This window comes from Urocitellus parryii, chromosome 8 (assembly GCF_045843805.1).
Source record: "Urocitellus parryii isolate mUroPar1 chromosome 8, mUroPar1.hap1, whole genome shotgun sequence".
NCBI classification, from domain to species: domain Eukaryota; kingdom Metazoa; phylum Chordata; class Mammalia; order Rodentia; family Sciuridae; genus Urocitellus; species Urocitellus parryii.
The window spans coordinates 70755632-70777197 of NC_135538.1; the positions used below are offsets into that span (position 1 = coordinate 70755632).

The 21566-nt window shown below is 40.8% G+C and overlaps 1 protein-coding gene across 3 annotated transcripts in view; it reads left to right on the plus strand.

The window, feature by feature from the left end:
• LOC113198448 (gamma-aminobutyric acid type A receptor subunit rho1) overlaps nucleotides 1–21566 on the plus strand; it is a 36887-nt gene that overhangs the window by 12145 nt on the left and 3176 nt on the right. The window contains exons 2-7 of one of the 3 annotated variants that reach the window (XM_077801915.1): nucleotides 3981–4034; nucleotides 6280–6386; nucleotides 8284–8351; nucleotides 9590–9813; nucleotides 14776–14858; nucleotides 17636–17776. In XM_077801915.1, the coding sequence (XP_077658041.1) occupies nucleotides 3981–4034; nucleotides 6280–6386; nucleotides 8284–8351; nucleotides 9590–9813; nucleotides 14776–14858; nucleotides 17636–17776 (677 nt within the window). Of the gene's footprint in view, nucleotides 1–3980; nucleotides 4035–6279; nucleotides 6387–8283; nucleotides 8352–9589; nucleotides 9814–14775; nucleotides 14859–17635; nucleotides 17777–21566 lie in introns of those variants that run through there. The other 2 variants (XM_026411200.2, XM_077801916.1) reach the window with 2 other exon arrangements.

The window sequence follows — 21566 nt, forward strand, 5'->3', positions numbered from 1 at the left end:
AATCCTCCTGTCTCTCACCCTCACCCATGGGAACAATTGGGCATGTCCAGTCCCAGCTCCACTGCTTGGAGGTGTGTCTGCTCCTGTGCACCAAGGAGGCCTCATAGGTTCATTAAACTCTCTAGAATACACCCTTGGGTTTGTGCTTCTCCTTCCGCATTCTGTTAAGTCTTCATAAAATAAGCTGTGCACACTGCTAAGGGCCTATGAGTTGTATAAGGAAGAGGCTTTCCTGTACTGAGCTCAGAGTGGAATAAGGTGGTCAGAAAGCTCATTGCCACACAGGATGGTTCACATCCTAACAAAAGCCTGTAGAGAATTCAGTGGGAAAGAGAAAGGCCCAGAAATGCCTCCAGAGGCAGTAGTACTCTACCTGGGAGCACATGGAGTTGTTTGGGCAGGGAGGGGGTGAAGAATGGTGGGAAGGACATTGCAGACACCTGGGACATCAGGAGCAGAGTGTAGAGACGTAATTGCAAACTGTAAGTAATTGGACCAGAGTGGGAGCCAAGGCAGAGGGTAGAGACTTATTATGGGCTGTGCATGCCCAATGTCTATGGATTTGACTTTGAGGGTGATGGTTTTTAAGAGGGGGAGTGGTGATTACAATTCTCATTACGTGGTGTTGATCTGATGGTTGGATTAGAGAAAGGCAAGGCAAAAGCAAGAAAGCCTGCTGCCTCCCTTGTGAGAAAGAATGATGCATAGGGCAGTGGGAGCAGGGCAGGGAGAGAAATCTGGAAGAGGTTCAGGATTGGTGGGATGGGTGGTATGGGTAAGGCCCCAGCTGGTCTATTCAAAGACTTTTTGCACATCAGAAAAGGGTATCTCTACAGCCAGACCTACCTCCAAACAGTGCAGCTAGAGCTGGACATGCCCAGTTGTTCCCACAGTGAGGAAGTAAGGAGAGAGAGAAGTCAGGACCATATCCCAGTATTTGGACCACAAATAAGCATCTCTTTCCTTGGTTTTGACGAATGCCAAGAAAGCAGGACTGTTTTTGCTAGTTCATTTTTGCTTCCTTGTCAAAACTAATTTCCCTATCTTCTCAGAGATGACGTCATCAATTTATCAGGTGCACTCTTGTGCGCTGGCTGAGCCTTCCATAGTCCTCCATCATCAAAGGTCTCCCATCCCCACCCCCCGCCTGCCGCCGCCACCACCTCTACCACCACCACCACCACCACCCATTCAACCTGGGAGAAGTTTTAGAGACCTATTGTGGGAAAAAATACACACTAGCTGAATAGAAACTACAGCACACAGACACCAAGTTTCATAGGTGGGAATTTTATTCTATCCAAAATGAAAATAAGCATTCAAAAAAAGTAACTTGGAACATGTATATTCTTTTTTCAGAGCCCTCCCTGAGGGCTCATTCAATGAAAACTTATTGGGCACCAATTTTTTGTAAGGTCCATGCTAACTTCTGCATGAGAGAAAGACCTTCGCCTCTGACCCAAATTCCTGGCAGTGGGGAGGCAGATCTTTCAAAAAGACACTGTGACCAATTTTGCTTCCAACCTTTGGAGTTAGACCCCCTGTGTCTGACTCCTAGTGCCATCATTTTAAGTCATGTAAGCCCTCTGTGTCTTAGTTTTATCATATTTAAATTGAGGGGTAATGATAAGGCCTGCCTCACAGAGTGTGGAGAGGAATATGTGAGCTGAATATATGTCATATGAATCACAATAGTACCTAGCAGGTCCTAAGTGCTCAGCAGTGTTCATTGTTCCCACTATTTTGTGTTCCTACTATTTTCAACATTCATAATCATATCCACAACCAGTAAAAAGATGTCAATGACACGAGAAAGTATTTCATGGTGTTATAATTTGAGTTTAAAAGCAAGTTACAGTGCAATCTGTCTCTGAGGACTGTAAAGATATTTATAGAATGACAGGTTATTTCTGAATTGCTTTCATCTTCTTTATGCTTAACCTACTTTCCAGTTTTTCTTACACAGGTATTCAAAAATATTAATCAACAATAAAAAGACTTTAAGAGTCCTGTTTATCAGTCTTCCCTACTCTAGACCCTGAGCTTCATGGAGGCAACATTGGTGGCATCTCAGAGTGTGACAAACCTCCTTTTGGGCAGTGTCCAGTTCTGCAGGCTGGCCTAAAGTCAGAGTCAGTACTGGACCAAACTTGTTTTCTGTTGTGACCCCTGTGTTCAGTCCTGCCTATCTCTTTTTCCGGGTGCCCATGTAAAGGGGATGGTGCCTTCCTTTATTCAACTAACCTGTGCTGTAAGTCCACTGGGGACCAGCTCTACCCAAGGTGCTTGATGTGCTGAGGATTCTGCCCTTCCTGGCCTATTGCCCTCCAGTCTTAGCTTTTGCCCTTCTGCAGAGCTCACACCTGCCTCTGCTCCACTTTACTACAGATAACATAATCCCTGCATGTCCATCCTAATGTGCCCTACTGCATCAGTGAAGTCCTAGCAGAAAACAGCATTGCACTCAAAAGGGCTTAAACAATAATAAAGGAATTAAAGAAATACTCACAGAGACATGGGTGGGATTCAGGGAACTAACCAGGCATCCTCCTGTTCCCAAGGACTAGGAAGAGCAGGAAGCTTTGACTACCCCCAGGCAGAACAACGCAGGCATTGCTAGTTCCTGGCATCAAAGAAAGGAGATAACATATACTCTGATCTCTCTCTCCTTCTTCTTCATCACTTCCCATAGTCATTTGACTGAAACCATAGCTAGAGGGTAAGGACCAAGGGAAAACAGCTTACCAGACAATGTATTACTCTCCAAAGTTTTATTTATGGTGGATCCAATTTAAAATGTGCAATCTAAGCGTACTATAGGGATACTGCTACAACGATGTTCATAGCAGCACAATTCACAAAAGCCAGTCTGTGGAACCAACCCAGATGCCCTTCAATAGATGAATGGATAAAAAAAATGTGGCATTTATATACAATGGAGTATTACTCTGCACTAAAATGACAAAATCATGGAATTTGCAGGGAAATGGATGGCACTAGAGCAGATTATGCTAAGTGAAGCTAGCCAATCCCTAAAAAACAAATGCCAAATGTCATCTTTGATGTAAGGAGAGCAACTAAGGACAGAATAGGGAGGAAGAGCGTGAGAAGAAGATCACCATTAATCAGGGACGAGAGCGGGGAGGGAAAGAGAGAGAGAAGGGAAATTGCATGGTAAAGGAAGAAGACCCTCATTGTTATACAAAATTACATATAAGAGGAAGTGAGGGGAAAGGGGAAAAAAACAAGAGAGAGAAATGAATTACAGTAGATGGGGTAGAGAGAGAAGATGGGAGGGGAGGGGAGGGGAGGGGGGATAGTAGAGGATAGGAAAGATAGCAGAATACAACAGACACTAGTATGGCAGTATGTAAAAAAGTGGATGTGTAACCGATGTGAATCTGCAATATGTATACGGGGTAAAAATGGGAGTTCATAATCTGCTTGAATCAAATGTATGAAATATGATATGTCAAGAGCTTTGTAATGTCTTGAACAACTAAAAATTAAAAAAAAAATTTTAAAAAATGTGCAATCTAAATAAGGAAAGAGGATCACAAGTTCAAAACCAGACTCAGCAACTTAGTAAGACCTTGTCTCAAAATAAAAAAGGGCTGGGGATGTGGCTCAGTGATTAAATGCCTGTGGGTTCAATTCCTGGTATCAGAAAAAGAAGAAGAAGAAGAAGAAGAAGAAGAACCCTTTGAAAGAATGGCATCAATTTCAGCCTTGGGTAAACCAGAGGGGGAGAGATTTTAAGTCAGTTTTTTTTAATCACTTCTTTAAAATAATTAATCTTTCAGTCCCTATAGATACTTGGAAGAAGCTTATTGAAAGCCTAAATTAGTGCTTTGAATCTCAGTTTTTTTCCCCCATATTTGATTCTGATTAGATTTGAAGCAATCTGAAGAGTGCGGGGGGCTTGGTTGATTTGAGTGCCCAGACTGTCTCTAGAATGTCTTTATTTTTTATTTTCATAGTCGGCCTCAAAGACAGAGACGGGAAGCACATGAAGATGTCCACAAGCAAGGCGGGTATGGTCATAAAAGCACACGCACCCTTCTAAAGAGGTTTCTTCCCACACCTCAACTGCCCCACCCCACCCGCCACCCAAGGACCTGGAAGCAGAGGGTGGGACCAGAAGAAGGGGAGCCCAAAAGGAAATGGCAGTGGCTCCTGGATGTAGGGGGCCAGGAGGTGGGGGGTGAGGGTGGACTCTCTCCTGACCAGCAGCTCCAGCAGCATCCCTGACCTTGTTAGAGATACAATTCCTGGGCCTCAGCCCAGACCTACTGCATCAAAACTGCAGGGGGTGGCGAAGGTTCCAGAATCTAGGTTTTAGGAAGCCCTCCAGGAGATGCTGGCTCATGCCCGAGTCTACACTGGGGAAAGGAAGTGTGTGTGATGGTCCCCTAGAGAGGACACAACCTGGTGTCAGCATAAGACAGAGCTGGGAAGACGGTTAATTGTGTGTGTGTGTGTGTGTGTGTGTGTGTGTTTCCCCAGAGCATACATAAAATTTTTTATTGGCTGCAAAGCAGCAGCATGACAATTTCTTTTTTTTAAATTGGTTTTATTTTTTAAATACATGACAGCAGAATGCATCACAATTCTTATTACACATATAGAACAATTTTTCATATCTCTGTTTGTATATAAAGTATGTTCATACCAATTCATGACTTCATACATGTACTTTGGATAATGATGTCCATCACATTCCTCCACCCTTGCTAACCCCTGCCCATTCCTTTCCCCTCCCATCCCTCTTCCCTATCTAGAGTTCGTCAATTCCTCCTGTGCTCCTCCTCCCTACCTTACTATGAGTCAGACTCCTTATTTCAGAGAAAACATTTACCATTTGTTTTTCGGGGATTGGCTAACTTCACTTAACATTATATTCTCCAGCTGCATCCATTTACCTGCAAATGCCATGGAAAGGAAGTGTGTGTGATGGTCCCCTAGAGAGGACACAGCATAAGACAGAGCTGGGAAGATGGTTAATTGTTTCTGAGGATTCTAAAGATGGTGTTGACGGGTAAATGAAGAATAGTGAAGGCCACTGCTGCATTGCTTGTAATGGCAAGAGACTGGGGTAACTCAGTGTCTGCCAGTAGAGGACTGGTCACATGGATTATGGTGCATCTGTTTTTGGAATGTTATGCTCTGTAAAAAGAACAAGAAGCTTGGGGCACTCTGGCATGGGAAAAAACCCAAGACATATTAAATAAGGGAGAAGCAATGTGTAGAAGAGATTATATAATGTAAACCGTATAAAGAAGGGGAAAGCTGATAGGCGCTGTGGTGCACACCTGTGATTCCAGTGGCTAAGGAAGCTGAGATAGGAGGATGGCAAGTTCAAGGCCAGTCTCAGCAATTTAGCAAGGACCTAAGCAACTTAGTGAAAACCTTGTCCCCCCTCCCCCCAAAAAAGAGGGAGAGAACCAAGAATATATATCTGTATTTATTTACTTATATCTGGAAGAATACAAGAAACCAATAAGAGAAGTACCTGTGGATGTAGGAAGGGATGGGTAGAGGCAAAGGTGGGAACCAACTTTTCGTTGCATTTTTTTAAATTGCAAAACTCTGCAATTATCTTACTTATTTTTTAAAAAGTGACAATAAATAAAAATTTAGATGTAATTCAGAAGCTGCCTGCCATGGATAAAGGGTGGTTAATTTTCAAGAGAGTCCACCCTCCCAGCACTGTCCAACAAAAGGTCAAGGACATGAAGCTCAATCACACCCACTGGCTTTAATCTCCCCCAAGAAGACTGGGGTATTTGGGGAGGAGTTTAGGCTTCTTAATAAGACCAGGACAGTGGCTCTCAGTCGTGGTTACACATAAAAATCATCTAGGAAGTATGTGTGTGTGTGTATGTGTATGTGTGTGTGTGTGTGTGTGTGTGTGTGAGAGAGAGAGAGAGAGAGAGAGAGAGAGAGAGCGTGCATGTGGTGATGTGGTGCCTGGGGTTGAACGCAGCTCTACTACAGAACAATATTTCCAGCCTTGAGAAGGTTTTATTCCCAGATAATCCAAATCAGCATCTTTGAGGCAGGATCCAAGCTTTACCATGACTCCTTGGAGAACCACTGTCCTAGACCTTCAGGGTCAGTTTATTTATCCCAAAAGGCTGGAGAATGGAAGAGGGGATATCCAGTGACTAGAAGAAGAAATAACACATCCCATGAAACCTGTCAATATGGTCAGAATATGAATAGTTTTTACCTGCCTTGGTTAGGATTTGTGATCCACCTATTTCTTCCCCTCAGCAGCCCAATTCTGAAACGCAGCCCTGACATCACCAAATCACCTCTGACAAAGTCGGAGCAGCTGCTGAGGATAAATGACCACGATTTCAGCATGAGACCTGGCTTTGGAGGTATGAAATGAGCCCTCTTGGGGGGTGTCTTATTTCCTAGGGTCCTTCTATCCAGGAAACCAAGCCTAGGGGCTTTGCTCAGGTCCTGATTGAGTTGGCCTCAGCTGTGTTGGCATAAAGCACCACGCTCACAGCATCTTCTGAGCGTCCACCCTCCCCACCCGGGGCTCTCCTGAACACCTTCTCAGGAACGCCTGCTAGTGGGTAGCCAGGCTAGACCAGCCAGCTGTCCTTGGGCCACTGCTCCTGAAAAGGATGGCTCAGGATCAGTGGGGCCAACAGCTGGCTGTTTAAGGTGGGGGCAGCTGCAGCCCAAAGCTGCCTCCTGAAAATGCTCGGAGATTTATTCCAACAACCTTGACTAAATTTGTCCTCATCTGGGAGCTGGCAGATGAACTCTGAGTACATATCTGAGGGAAGAGTGTGGTCTACTTGGTTTAATTACATGAAAATAGCTTAAAAATTAATGATGTAGTGCAGAAGAATGCCAAAGCCCTTTGAAGAGTAGCCTGCAGCTGCCGGTTTCAGCCCTTTTAGTGACAAATAGAGTTTTCCTCTTTGACAAATAGGCTTTTCTCCTGAAAAAAAAAGCTTTTTTTTTTTTTTAAAAAAAAGAAATTATTTTTATTCCTTTTATTTCTTCTGCAGGTTCTAGAAAGATATCTCTATTCACTCCACAATCTACCTTTTCCATAATCTCTATAACCTTCCTGGACTCAAGTCTACCTTTTTACTCTGTGATGATTTTAGTGGGCTCTCTGCTTGACCCACATCCTGCAGAGAGGAAAGAGGTAGAAATCTACCCCTTTAAAAAATTTTTTTTTTGTTGTTGTTGTTGATGAGCTTTTTTTTTAATACTTACTGTCATGGTATAATTTATTTATTTATTTATTTATTTTTAAATAATTTTTTTTATTTGTTTTAATTAGTTACACATGACACTACAATGATCTTGACATATCATTCATTTGAATCAGATGGGATATAATTTCTCATTTTTCTAGTGTTCAGGTTGCAGAATCACATTGGTTATGCAGTCACGTATATACACACAGCAATAATAATGTCTATTTTATTCTGCTCTCCTTTCTTTCCCCCTCCCTCTCCCCTCCCCTCCCATCACTTCTCTCTACCCAATCTAATGTGACACACTTCTTTGTTGACAGACTTTTTATTTATTTGTACGTGGTGCTAAGAATCAAACTCAGTGCCTCATGATGTTAGACAAGCGCTGAGCCACAACCCCAGCCCACCTATCCCCTTTGTTATGCTTTCTTGATCAATATTAAGTTTTCATGGTTCAGAAATGATAACAAGTCTAATGTTTCAAAGGCCATCCTGGTATATCGTGTTCCCCTAAAAGCTACTCCATGTAGCCCATATGCAGATCTGTGGATCTGACAAATAAATGATCTGAAAATTACTTCAGTTCTGGGAATTATTTCCAGGCTATGCCTTTCTCATGGTCAGACAAGAACTACCGGCTTCTATGATGATGCAAAATTAGGAAGTGCATATAGAAAATAAAGTGGGTGGCCTCATGCTAAGGAGTAAATCACTGACTTCTCAGGTTTGACCCAGCCTTTGACCTGGGTCTTCATCCTAGCTTTGGATGAGCATGTACCAAAGAAAAATTCTATAGGTTAACCTCATCATTTCAGAATCACCTGAATGATTCAGACCCAACCCCCCACCTTTTTTTTCCTTCTGGAATATCATGGGGAACCAGCCCATGATTTCTTCCTTTTATCTCAGGTTTGACTTCAGGTTGGCATAACCAGACCTTCAAATCTGACTTGACTCTGAAGATCCAGAGAAAATGTTTCTTTTGCTTAACTATTGCATAGTAAAAGTTTAAGTTAAAAGAATAAATGCTCTTGTTACGCCCTGTCCCCAGGCCCAGCCATTCCTGTTGGCGTGGATGTGCAGGTGGAGAGCTTGGACAGTATCTCAGAGGTCGACATGGTAAGTGCTTCTCTGACCAGGAATGTGAGCAAGGACATTCACAGGGACCTGAATTCACAGCTTCCTTGGGAGGTGGGCATTCCTGGGAAGTGGGCATTCCCAAGCTGACTTTACTGACAGATCAGGAAGATTGTGACATTTGCCCAAGGCTACCCCATTGGTATGACAAACTTGACCTTTCTCCCTTTATTACATAGTCTCTTGAGGCCAGAATGCACTCTCTGGGCAAAGGCTGTCAAATATAAACTGCAGGGTCTAAGGTTGCAGCTGCCAAGTAGCCCAACACATCTTACTCCTGCAGATTCTACGCCTGGCTCCAGAAATGCAGAAGCAGCAAAAGAGTGCCCTTCCATTTCATTTAATTTGAATTAATTAACTTATTTATTGGTGGGTTCTGATAAAATATTAGAACATTTTACAGCACTTAACTTACAGAACTTTTTAGGATGTTATCTTAGTTTGGGTCCCTCAGGAAGCACACCTGAGCCAGGCATGATGGTGCACACCTTTATTCCAGTAGCTCAGAAGTCTGAGGCAGGAGGATCGTGAGTTCAAAGCCAGCCTCAGCAACTTAGTGAGGCCCTAAGCAACTGAATGAGACCCTGTCTCCAAATAAAATACAAAAAAAAAAAAAATGGGATGAGGAGTTAAGTGCCCCTGGGTTCAATCCCTGGTATCAAAAAAAAAAAAAAAAAAAATCGGAATCAAGCATTCTAGCATAAGTTTATTGGGGAGCTGATCCTGGGAAACACAGGAACACAGTGGAGAGGTGAGACAGGGAAGGAGAAGGGTGCAAAAAGGACTGTGCTCTCAAACCAGTCATTCCTGGAGGACTCAATCCCACTGTGGTTCTTCTGGAATCAGAAAAGACCCAGGGTTGTCCCATCCGAAGGGTGAGAGAGCTGGACCATTTACCCATCACCCTCCTCTCCGGTTGAGGGAAGCCCAAAGGCATCAACTCTCAGGCCGTGTTTCTGTTTAATTCACAAGTTGGTGAAGCAGCCTCCCCAGCACAGATGTAAATGCTGGAGACAGGGTGGGACTCAGGGACACTGTCTGCCACAGGTCTTTTGCTGGGCTCCCCCTCCCTGAAAGTGTCCTCCTGCTGTAGCAAAAGCAAGACCTCACCTGGCTCAGTTTCATTCCCCAGCAAGGTGACTGCTCCCCAGGGGTACAGAATCTCCTGCTGACATTCCAGCAGGTGTGTGTGTGTCTGGATTTTCTCTCTTTGCCCGCAGGACTTTACGATGACCCTCTACCTGAGGCACTACTGGAAGGATGAGAGGCTGTCTTTTCCGAGCACCAATAACCTCAGCATGACATTTGACGGCCGGCTGGTGAAGAAGATCTGGGTCCCGGATATGTTTTTCGTGCACTCCAAGCGCTCCTTCATCCACGATACCACCACAGACAACGTCATGCTTCGGGTCCAGCCGGATGGCAAGGTGCTCTACAGCCTCAGGTAGGAAGACAGGTAGCTCACTGGACAAGCGTGGATTGTGCATCAGTAATTTTGCTTTTGGGCTCTGAATAACTTCTAACTTTTCCATAGCTGCCAAACTTATCAACATCAAGGAAACCTAACTTGACACATGAGTAGAAATTTTATGGAATTTTGAACATACATTTGGGGAAATTTCTCAAGCTGGTCAGCTGTGGCTTATGCTGCATCTTGAATGTTATATTTTAAGTTTCAAAAGTTTACTTGAGGTGACTGCTGGGAATATAGCTCAGTTGATGGAGTGCTTGCCTCACACACATGGCCTTGTTCAATCCCCAGCACTGCAAAAAAAGAAAAAACAAAAAAAGTTTACTTTAATGAAATGCTTACTCCTCAAGTGGGAGTCAGAAAAATAGATAATGTGTTCTCCAAGTTTTGCCTCCTCTGATCTGTTTGATTCCCATTGGGGGGTAAATTTTAGAACCGTGTTTAAAAAAAATAAAATTCTTTTGTTCCACCTGCAGGCCACAGCATATTTTCTGTTTTGAGAAACTATGGGTTTCTGGGCTACTTTGTAACATTCAATGACATTTTGAATATAACACTTTTACAACTTTTACAAATTAATGAATAAAAATTTTTCTTCTCATGAGCTCAAATGCCTTAGAAGTTTTTAATTGCTCATGGAGCACTGACCTGTGGAAGGTTTTCCTAAACACAGACACAGCCTCCGCTTCTGTCCTGGTGCTCACCTCCCCAGGAGGTGGACATGGAGAGGGACATGGTTATTGGCTGTGGTTGAGTTCTCTGTAATTTACTCTGCAGATGGTACAGTTCAAGTTTGCGAACTTTGCTTTGGTTCACATGTTGATTAATGGTAAAGATGAATCCACATTCTATTATCTAAGAAACACACACACACACACACAGGTTTACAGGTTGGTAGAGGGGCATTCTACCATGAGCTATATCCCCAGCCCTTTATTTATTTATTTATTTAAATTTTGAGACAGTTTCTCACTAAATTACTGAGGCTGGCCTCAAACTTGCCATCCCCCTGCCTCAGCCTCCTGAGTAGTGGGGATTACAGGCATGCCCGGCACACTCTGCAGAGTGGAGCACTTTTCTCCCCAGCTCCCCATTAAGTGACAACAGGTTAGAGCCAGAAATGTCAACGCTAAATTTCTGCCCCATGTTCAAAAGCAATATTTGTAATACTCATCTTGATTTGGAATCTAAGCAATTAGGTTCCAAACTGGAGAGTGGGGTTATGGAATTTTCATCTCCAAAGCTTAAAATGCCATCTCTTATAGGAAGTACTTGAGGGATCAAGGACAGACAACTCTTTCCCAAGCCACATTGCTCAGGTTCTCCTTGCAATATTCATTTTTGAAGGGTTGTGAAGCTATCTTAAGGTTCAAGATCCACCAAAAATACAATTTCATAATACACCAGGGCTGCAGAAAACTAGACCAAATCACATACAACCATTGGTGTGCTAATGACTACTTGTCTGGAGACATAGTATGCAGACATGCATTATGTAAGTTTATTATGAACATTACTGTTAGAAAGTATGTATAGCACATGATTTATAAAATTAAATAAAACTTTATACTATTTTTGTAAGTTTCGTGTACATATAACTTGAGCATTATTTCTTATTTTTTTTCTTGTTAAAACTTTCATCAGTTTTTTATAATTCAACCACCAATAATCATTCTACAGAGTCAGCAATGAATAAGTGTTTGTAAATACCTGATCCCTTATATAAATGTCAAATTAGTGTAGATTTGATGAATGTTGGTGATATTTTTGCTACATTAGTGAGACAAAGTGAAACTATGAAGAACTAAGCAGGAACTTTACTCACTCATCAATAAATAAGCAACCTCCTAGCTAAACTAGATAATAGTCTTCAAATGTTGGAAGAATATTTCCTTAATATGTTGTACTATTAAAAAATGAATAGCAATGGACACAAAACACTTTTAGTTTAATCTACTTTTTCAGTCTAAATAAACAACAAAACAATAAATGAAGCCTCAATTTCTGCAAATACTCCCATCATGGCTGATTTCAAGTTTCCAACCTGTTGTTGATGAATGGGGAGCTGGAGACACAAGCAGGCAGCACACCACTTGGCAGTATTTCCACCACACAGACACATACACAGGCATAAAGAACTTTAGGAGCACAGATAATAGTAAAATGTAATAACATAAGTAGGAGTGAGTTTTGAATATTTTTTATTTTTGTTTTTAGTGTAACTGGCTTAGTTTATTTGTGCCACCATGACAAAATACCTCAGTTCAGGTAATTTATAAAGTACAGACATTTATTTTCTCATAGTTCTAGAGTTGGGAATCTAAAGTCAAGGGTCAGGAGATTTGGTGCCTAGTAATGGCCTGTTCCTCATACAGTGACTTTTTGCTGTGTACTCACATGGTGGGAGGGTACATGGGCAAGAAAAGGCTAGCTCCTTTCAATTCCTTTCTTTAAGGGCACTAATCACATCAATGGGGGCAAAGCCTTTTGACCCACTGCCAACAGCCTCACCTCTTAAAACTATCGTGATGGTATTTAAATTCCGTTACAAGGGGCTGGGGATGTGGCTCAAGCGGTAGCGCGCTCGCCTGGCATGCGTGCGGCCCGGGTTGGATCCTCAGCACCACATACCAACAAAGATGTTGTGTCCGCCAAGAACTAAAAAATAAATATTAAAAATTCTCTCTCTCTCTCACTCTCTCTTTAAAATAAATAAATAAATAAATAAATAAATAAATAAATTCCATTACAAGAATTTCAGAGGTACACATATATTCAAACCATAACAGTAACTTACTAAATTTTAATTTTTATTAATAGCTGTGTTTAACAAATGGCTCACAAACTTTCTGAAAATCTAACAATCAGCTCTCAAGAGCTTATAGACGACTAGTCCAGCACACCGCTGGTTGTGACCACAGGAAGCAGAACAAAGGAAACAGAATGGAAAACCTCCTGTGTACAGTTCAGGAAACCTCAATCAGCCTTACCAGCAGAAACACGTTCTTTCCATCTCTGTGCCTAAAAACAGAGTATTTGATTTCTCATTACAAATAAAATCATGGGTTTTCTTGATTTAAATGGAAAAAAAGATTAAGGATTAAATTACTGAGAATGGTAGAAAACCACTGTCCTTAGTGTGATTGAAGGCTAATGGCCACAGGACAGGCACGGAACCAAATGATCAGAGTGGCTTCCACCAGATAGCAGGTCCTTAGAGCCATGAAGCCACTCAGCCTGAGACCCATCCTGCCCTCTTGCTCTTCTCTCACTAGACATGGGTAGAAACCAACCACTCAAATGCCAGCCTTGTATCTTCATTGAGGAGCAGAAATCTTAATTTGAATGACGTTTGAAGCATTGATTAATAAGATCTCAGACTAAAATGCTTTATTTCTGAATTGAGACATAATTTGTGACCCAAAAGAGTTTTGACTATCAGGTGAAACTGAGCAGAGAACAAACAAACAAACAAAATAGGACCTGCTAAGTTTCTATCCATTCCATCCAGGGCAAGGGAAAATCTCTTTCCATGAACTAATTAAAAGGACTTGGAGAAACAAAGATAAACATGGGTTTTGATTACACCACAAATGCTTGTGTGATGTAAGGTTTTGAATGGAAAAGCATCAAGCCAGGAGGGGCCAGTCTGATGATGTTTGTGATTCTAAAAAGATCTGCTTCTGTACTGGCTAGTAAAAAGACAGGAGATATTCAGTCCTCTTGTTCATAACCAAAAAAAAAAAAAAAAAAATCCTGCATCTGATATTTTAAGTTCTTAAAGTTAGCTCCAAATATCCCCAAACTTCCTATTTCTTCCTCACTAGTGATACCATTAGGCATAGTTAGGCTGATGATGGAACCACAGAAATGGAAGCCCACCCATTAGGTGTCCCGGCAACTGCTGCCTGAATCCTCGCTCCCGTCAATATTCTAATATACCCTGTTTATTAGAATTTCCAGGGGTCGTGAGACTACCTAGCTCATGACCCCAAATACCTTGTAGAACACAGCCATTCCATATATAAAGGAGTGGGGTGGAAATAAGGCAAATATCTGGATAATTGCATTTCTTGAATACTCTTCCTTGAAATTTCTATTTAAATTTCAAATGTATATGTATTTCTTTCTTTTTAGCTACATATTATCCAAATCATTTCCACAATTTATGCATAGCAGATTTTGTATGGTTGGAGGAAAAATGGTACATCCAGCATGAGCCAACAACCAGTATTGTATCCTGCCATGAAATTTCCCACTGACTAGGAGATTTTCATCTATGACTAATGACCTATATTTGTTTGTTCTTTGATGCAGAAGCCACTTTTGCTGTGTAAACTCTGGAACAGAACCATTCAATGCCAGCTAATGTGTTCATATTAGTATAACAAATCTCTCAGTGTTTTTCTGTCACTATGATTGCCATAGAATTATAAACACTATTATCAATATAAAAATATCAGTATATTTTTTTAAATGCCAAATTTGGCAACTGGAGTTAAGTATACATAACATTGTAAACAATGTTGAACATCAATACAATCAATAAAAGAACAGAAGAACTTGAATGTATCTAAAACATGAGAAATAATATATGCTCCTAAAGCTTGTTTTAAGAGATCATATTGAATGAGTTTTTATTTCACATGGCTATTTGATTGAGACCATTGCTTCTTTAAAATGCTTGAGTGTGCTAGCAGTTAGAGACATTCTATGTGCCTCACACTGCTCTTAAGGTTAGACATAAATACCTAAGAGTTTTCCAGAGGTGTCATTCATAAGCTTCTTATCTAAATCCCAACACTTTGCTTATGAATTATAAGAAAGAGGCAGTTATCATACTGCAAGGAAGCAGAGACCTTTTCTGTTTGCTTTGTCATTTTGCACTTGTCTTTTGCAGGCTCTGAAAACTGGGTGTTTGTCTTTTGTTTCTAGGGTTACAGTGACTGCAATGTGCAACATGGACTTCAGCCGATTTCCCCTGGACACACAAACGTGCTCGCTTGAAATTGAAAGCTGTGAGTAGACTTGTCCCGGGCGTCGGCACACAGCTCCTAAAGTAATTCTAAAGAGTAGTGGGAACAGTATGTGCTCCTCATTCATGGCTATGCTTTTAAAGTGATTTTTTAGATTGAAGCTGAGTCCAGAGTAATTTTACAAAGGAGCACATGAAGAAGCTGGGGTCATGGCTCAGCGGTAGAGCACTTGCCTAGTATGCTCAAGGCTCTGGGTTCAATCCTCAGCACCACATTAAAAAAAAATTATTTATATATATATATGATATATATATATATATATATATATATATATATATATATATATATATGAAAGGTATTGTGTCCAACTATAACTAAAAAATAATTTTTTTAAAAAAGAAGTACATGAAAAGATGCTCAACATGGCTAATGATTAGAGAATGCAAATCAGTACAGTGAGTGACCCATTTGCAGTTATTAGGATGGTCACTATCAAAAAAACAAAACAAAAAAAAGTGTTGGTGAAGATGTGAAGCAATTGGAACCCTTGTGCACTGGGGATAGGAATGTAAAATGGTGCAACTTACTGTGGAGAACAATTCAGCAATTCCTCAAAATATCAAAAATAAAATAACCATAGGTTCCAGCAATTCCACTTCTCAGCATATACCCAAAGAAATGCAAGCAAAGCCTTGAAAAGGTATTATTTACAATAGCTAAAATGTAGAAGCAACCCATGTGTCCAGTGATAGGTGAATGGACAAGGAAAATGTGCTGTATACATGCAATGAAATATTATTCAGCATTACAAATCAAGGAAATTCTGACACATGCCACAACATGTACTGAACTTGAGGATATCATACTAAATAAGACAAGTCCATCACAAAAAGATAAATACTGTACAATTATACTTTTATGAGTACTTAGAGTAGTCAAAATAATAAAGATAGAAGGTAGAATAGTGACTGTGAGGATCTTGGGGGAGAGAGAAAACAAAGAGCTATTGTTTAATGGGTGCAGTGTTTCAGTTTAAGATGAGAAACTGTTTGAGTGGTAATGATTTCACAACGTTATAAATATATTTAATGTCACTAACCTGTATACTTAAAAATGGTTAAGAGGATTTTATGTTATTCTTGTTTTACCACAATAAAACAACCATCCAAATCAGGCACTGGGAAGAGCCAGGCTGAGGCAGGATAGCCAAGCTAGCCACCACACGCCTTGCTCTCCACTCTCTCGCTCTGTTCTCTCTGCCAAAGCACTCCTTCTGATGGGCTTAGTCTGGATTCCTCCATCACTCCAGTTTGCACACTCCTCCTGAATACTGGCAATCCCTGCAGCATCCAAGTCCTAGTGTGGCCTTGTTTTGATCTTGGGCCCCTTTGTAAGCCAAATCTGGGCTTATGGTGGTGGATCAAGTGGCTCCTGACTGTAATTAACTGAAACCTGGGAGTGTGGGGATGTTGACACCACACATAGCTGGGACAAATGGACCCTCTGTTAGGCACTGAATGTGGGAAAAGGGCCAGGCCTTAGTAGCCTTTAGTGGCTACTAAGTGCACAGTGTCTTTATCTCCGTGCTGTCATTTAACCCTCACAAAATCCCTACAAGAATGTTATCTCCATCATTCATGGCACAAGGCCTGTGCCTTGGACATAGAGATGAATGGCAAAGCTGGGCTGAAATACCAAGTTTGCTGGCTCCAGAGCTTCCCCTACCCTCACTATACAAGGCAGCTTCTGCCTCCATCTGTAAATGTAGCTTCTTCAAGGTTGTAGCAGTCAGGGTCCTGCCAGAGAAACAGAACCAATCCATTACATATGGTAAGAGATGCATTGTGAGGAATTGGCTCGCAGGATTATAGGGGCTGCTCTGTTCTCCCAGGTCTGCAGGGAAAGTTGGGAACTCTTAGCAGGAGCAGATGCCACAGTCCAGGTCAAAGTTCTTCTTTCAGAAAACCTCAGTTATACTCTTAAGGCCTTTCACATAACTAGATCAGACCCACCCAGATTATCTAGGATAATCTTCTTTACTTAAAATCCACTGGTGGTAGATACTAGCCACATCCATAAAATACCTTCACAGATTAGTGTCTGATTGAATGACTGTCTACTAGAGTCAAGCTAAGCCAACACAAGAAATCTATGATCACAGATCAAGGGTTAGAAAATGGGACTAAAATGGTGTCAGGAGACCCAGCAAGAATGGTTTACACATAGGGCTGGGCACACCTGTAATCCCAGTGACTCTGGAGGCTAAGGCAGGAGGATCTCAAGTTCAAGGCCAGCCTTAGCAATTTAGTGTGCCCTGTGTCAAAACAAAAAATAAAAAAGACTGAGGATGAAATAAAGCATCAGCAATAAAGCATTCTTGGATTCAGTCCCCAGTACCCACCTCCCCCCACCCCCCAAAAAAAGGATAAGAAGGAAAGGATCAGCACTCCTGGTTTATGAGGCTGAACCATGTGAAAATATGCCAGTATTTAGCCATTTCTGACCACAAAATAGCAATTTCTTTTGGTTTAATCTTATAAGGGTAGGCTGGATTATTGGTGTGAGCCCTTCTGCAGGAATCAGGAGGCCTTAAGCTTGAGTATTTTTCTCTGAAGACTTTTGGAAGACTGGAGAGAATTATATTTGTCTTTTTGCCTTTTTTTGCATTGTTTATACTGCAGTTTGTTTATTCAAATTATCTTAGCACAATCCTAGAGATTTGTATTTGTATGGGAGATCAGGACACAGTTTCCATGTAGCCTGGTAGGCAGACCTGCCTTGCCATACCTCCTGCCTGATGCTGGCTCCCATCTTTTCAGATGCCTATACAGAAGATGACCTCATGCTCTACTGGAAAAAGGGCAATGACTCCTTAAAGACAGATGAGCGGATCTCACTCTCCCAGTTCCTCATTCAAGAATTCCACACCACCACTAAACTAGCCTTCTACAGCAGCACAGGTGAGCATGGGGTGGGGGCTGAGTATGGGGAGGCTTTGGTTTGGCTGTGGTGGTACATTTTTTTATTTCAGAAAAGGTGTGACTTGCTTGTCAAGTAAGCAGAGCCTGTTTCACTTGCATTTGAAACTAAAGATGACAGTCCTAAGTGAAGTTTAGTGGGTGTCAGGCATTGGGTGGAGGTGATTTTTTTTTTAATACCACCAATGCACCAAAAGTGATAACCTAGAAAATACTATTAAGGACTCAAACATGTAAGTAGTTTTATTTGAGACTTTCACATTGCCAGATTAGTAGATGGCATATCACCCCCAATATACTCACCAGAATTCTCCTATACAGCAAGAAAGAAGTGCCCTTTGCCCTGATTTCCATTCACATTCTCCCTGCTCCAGTCAGTCCCCATGTGATGCTCCACTCTTGGCCAATCCCCTCTTGCTACATGGCTTACATGTTTCTTCTGGATGATCTTCTTCTGAACTGCAGTGCAGGAACCTCTGGTCATTCCCCTATGGGCCTGGTCATTGTTTTTGGAGTTCAGGCAAACAGGTCTGCCCCCTCATTGCTTCCTGAGGGCATGTTCTGTGACCTTTCTCTGGGCTGCCAACCTGTGTTGCTGGATCAGCTGAGGTCAACTCTCCATCCTTTGCCTGTCTTTTGACCAAAATCACCTTTCAGGATGGTTTTGCTCAAATTTTTATGCAGTCTATATTGCCAAAACCTTGCATGATTATTGGCTGTATGGGGAAGTGTGGCCTTTTAAGTGTTCTCTCTAATCTGCAAACAAGAGAACCAGTTAATTCCAGTGTAGCGTCTCTCTCTCTCTCTCTCTCTCTCTCTCTCTCTCTCTCTCCCATTTAAATTTATTTTAACTGATACATAAAGCATAAAATTGTACATATTTGTGGGTTACCATGTTATGTTTCAATACATGTATACATTGAGTAATGCTTAAATCAGGGCAAACATATCTATCTCCTGAAACATTTACCAGTCCTTTATGGTGAAGACATTCAAAATCCTTTAAGCATATCTTCCATATCCATCACCCACAAGCCCTATTTCATGGGAGGGGATGGGAACTGTTCTTTTGACTCTCAGCCTTCTGACAGTTCTTCCACAATAACTTACTGGGGCCAAGAGGCACATTCCATGAATCACAGTTACCCAGGATGCTAAGTTCTAAGTTAATCCTACCAAGTCCTGGGCATGTCATGCTCATCCTGCCTTTCCCTTTCATTCTATCACCCTTCCATTCCCTTCACCTCCTCCTTGCATACTTTTTCCTTGTAAAGAACACAAAAGCAAAGTAAAGCATAGCTGGACCAAGGATTGTGCACTCTGTTCCTAAATACAATATTGTGTTTAGCTTTATCTTATCTTAAAACACATTTCCTCATAAAGAAATGCAAAGGGGGTTATTTAAATCAGTGTTTCTCAAATATTCGTAATGCATGTGAATCATGCAGGGAGTGTGGTTAAGTGGAGATTCTGCTTTAGTAGATCTGGGCTGTGGTTTAAGAGTCTGAATTTCTAACAAGCTCCCAGTTGATGGTGAGGCTGCTGGTGCTGGGCCCTATACCATATTTTGAGTAAGAAAAGCTTATATGTGACCTTCTTTTTTTATAATTTTAATATTTATTTTTTACTTCTCGGCGAACACAACATCTTTGTTTGTATGTGGTGCTGAAGATCGAATCCTGGCCGCACGCATGGCAGGCGAGCGCGCTACCGCTTGAGCCACATCTCCAGCCCCGTGACCTTCTTCTTTTTTTTTTTTTTTAAATCTTTAGTTATAGATAGACACAATATCTTTATTTTTTTATGTGGTGCTGAGAATCGAGCCCAGTGCATCACATGTGCTAGGAAAGCACTATACTACTGACCCACAACCCCAGCCTTTATATGACCTTCTTAAGAAGTCCTCTTTACATTTAGGATGAAGTCCAAAGATTTCTTGAGATGGATTCAGATGATATGAATTACTACATAATCCTCTGTTCCCTGATTTTGTGTACTTCCACCTTGTAAAGGGATGATAGAGTTCCAGAGGAATACCAAAGTCATTTATGTTTCCCTGAATAAAATTTATTTCATGAATACTGAGAATTAATAAATGGGATGGCATCAAATTAAAAAGCTTCTGCACAGCAAAGGAAACAATTCAGAATGTGAAGAGAGAACCTCAAAGTGGGAGAAAATCTTTGCTAGCTACTCTTTGGACAGAGGATTAATATCCAGAGTATATAAAAAACTCAAAAAAAATTACCACCAAAAGCCCAAATAACCCAATTTTAAAAATGAGCAAATAACTAGATAGACACTTCTCTAAAGAAAAAGTGCAAATGGCCAACAAATCCATGAAAAATTCTTCAACATGATTAGCAACGATAGAAATGCAAATCAAAACTACATCTCCAGTTAGAATGGCAGCCATCAAGAATATAAACAATAATAAATGTTGGAAAATATGTGGAAAAAAAGGAATACTTTTACACTGTTGATAGGGTTGTAAATTAGTGCAACCACTACAGATATCAGTATGGAGGTTTATCAACATACTAGGAATGGAACCACCATATGACCCAGCTATAGCACTCCTTGGTATTTATTCTAAAGAATTAAAGTTATCATACTATAGTAACACTTGCATACCTATGTTTATAGCAGCACGTTTCACTTCACAATAGCCAAACTATAGAACCAGCCTAGATGTCCATCAACGAATGAATGGATAAAGAAAACATGGTATATATACACAATGAAGTTTTATTCAATCATAAGGAAAAGTGAAATTATATTATTTGCAGGAAAATGGATGGAACTAGAGACCATTATGTTAAGCGACATAAGTCAAACTCAAAAAGTCAGGGGTTGTATGTTTTCTCTCATATGTGGAAGCTTGAGAAGAAAAAAGAAAAGAAAGATGGGAGGGCTGGGATCTCATGAAAATCTAAGGGAGATCAATAGAATAAAGCGAGAAGGAGAAAAGGAGGAAAAAGGGAAATACTAGAGAATGACATTGGCCAAATTATGTTGTTAAATTATGTGCATCTATGAATAAGTAACAACAAATCCCACCGTTATGAACAACTACAATGCACCAATAAAAATGTGGGAAAAATTTTTATCAAAGGGTATTAGCAGCCATCTCTCCAGAGAAAATGTACAAATTGACAATAAGGATGTGAAAAGATGTTCAACATCATTAATCACCAGGGAAATGCAAATCAAAGTCTCCAAGATATACTGCTTAATTCCTAGGAGGATAGTTATAGTCAAAACAACAGATAAGAAATGCTGATGAGGATGTGGGAACAGAGCTCTCACACTGCTGGTTAATATATAAAATTGTACAGCCTCTTTGAAAAACAATTTGGCAGTTTCTCTGACCTGAAATGTTTAATGGGATTAGAGATTGGGGAGTAATAGCTATATGAAATGTATCTTGTTTTATGTGATTAAAATATTCTAAAACAAAAGATAAAGTCAGCATGCTATAGCAATATATGCATAACCCAATCAATAAATGGGCAAATGAATTAAGCAGACACTTCCCAAAAGAAGAAATACAAATGGCCAAATATATGAAAACAAATGTTCAACATCTTTAGAAGCATAAGGCCAAATTACAGAACTAGCTTAGGTATCTGTCAGTGAATGAATGGACGAAGAAAACCCAGTATGTATATACAATGGAGTTTTATTCAATCATAAAGAAGAATGAAATTATATCATTTGCAGGAAAAATGGATGGAACTTGAGACTATTATGTTAAGCAAAATAAGCAAAA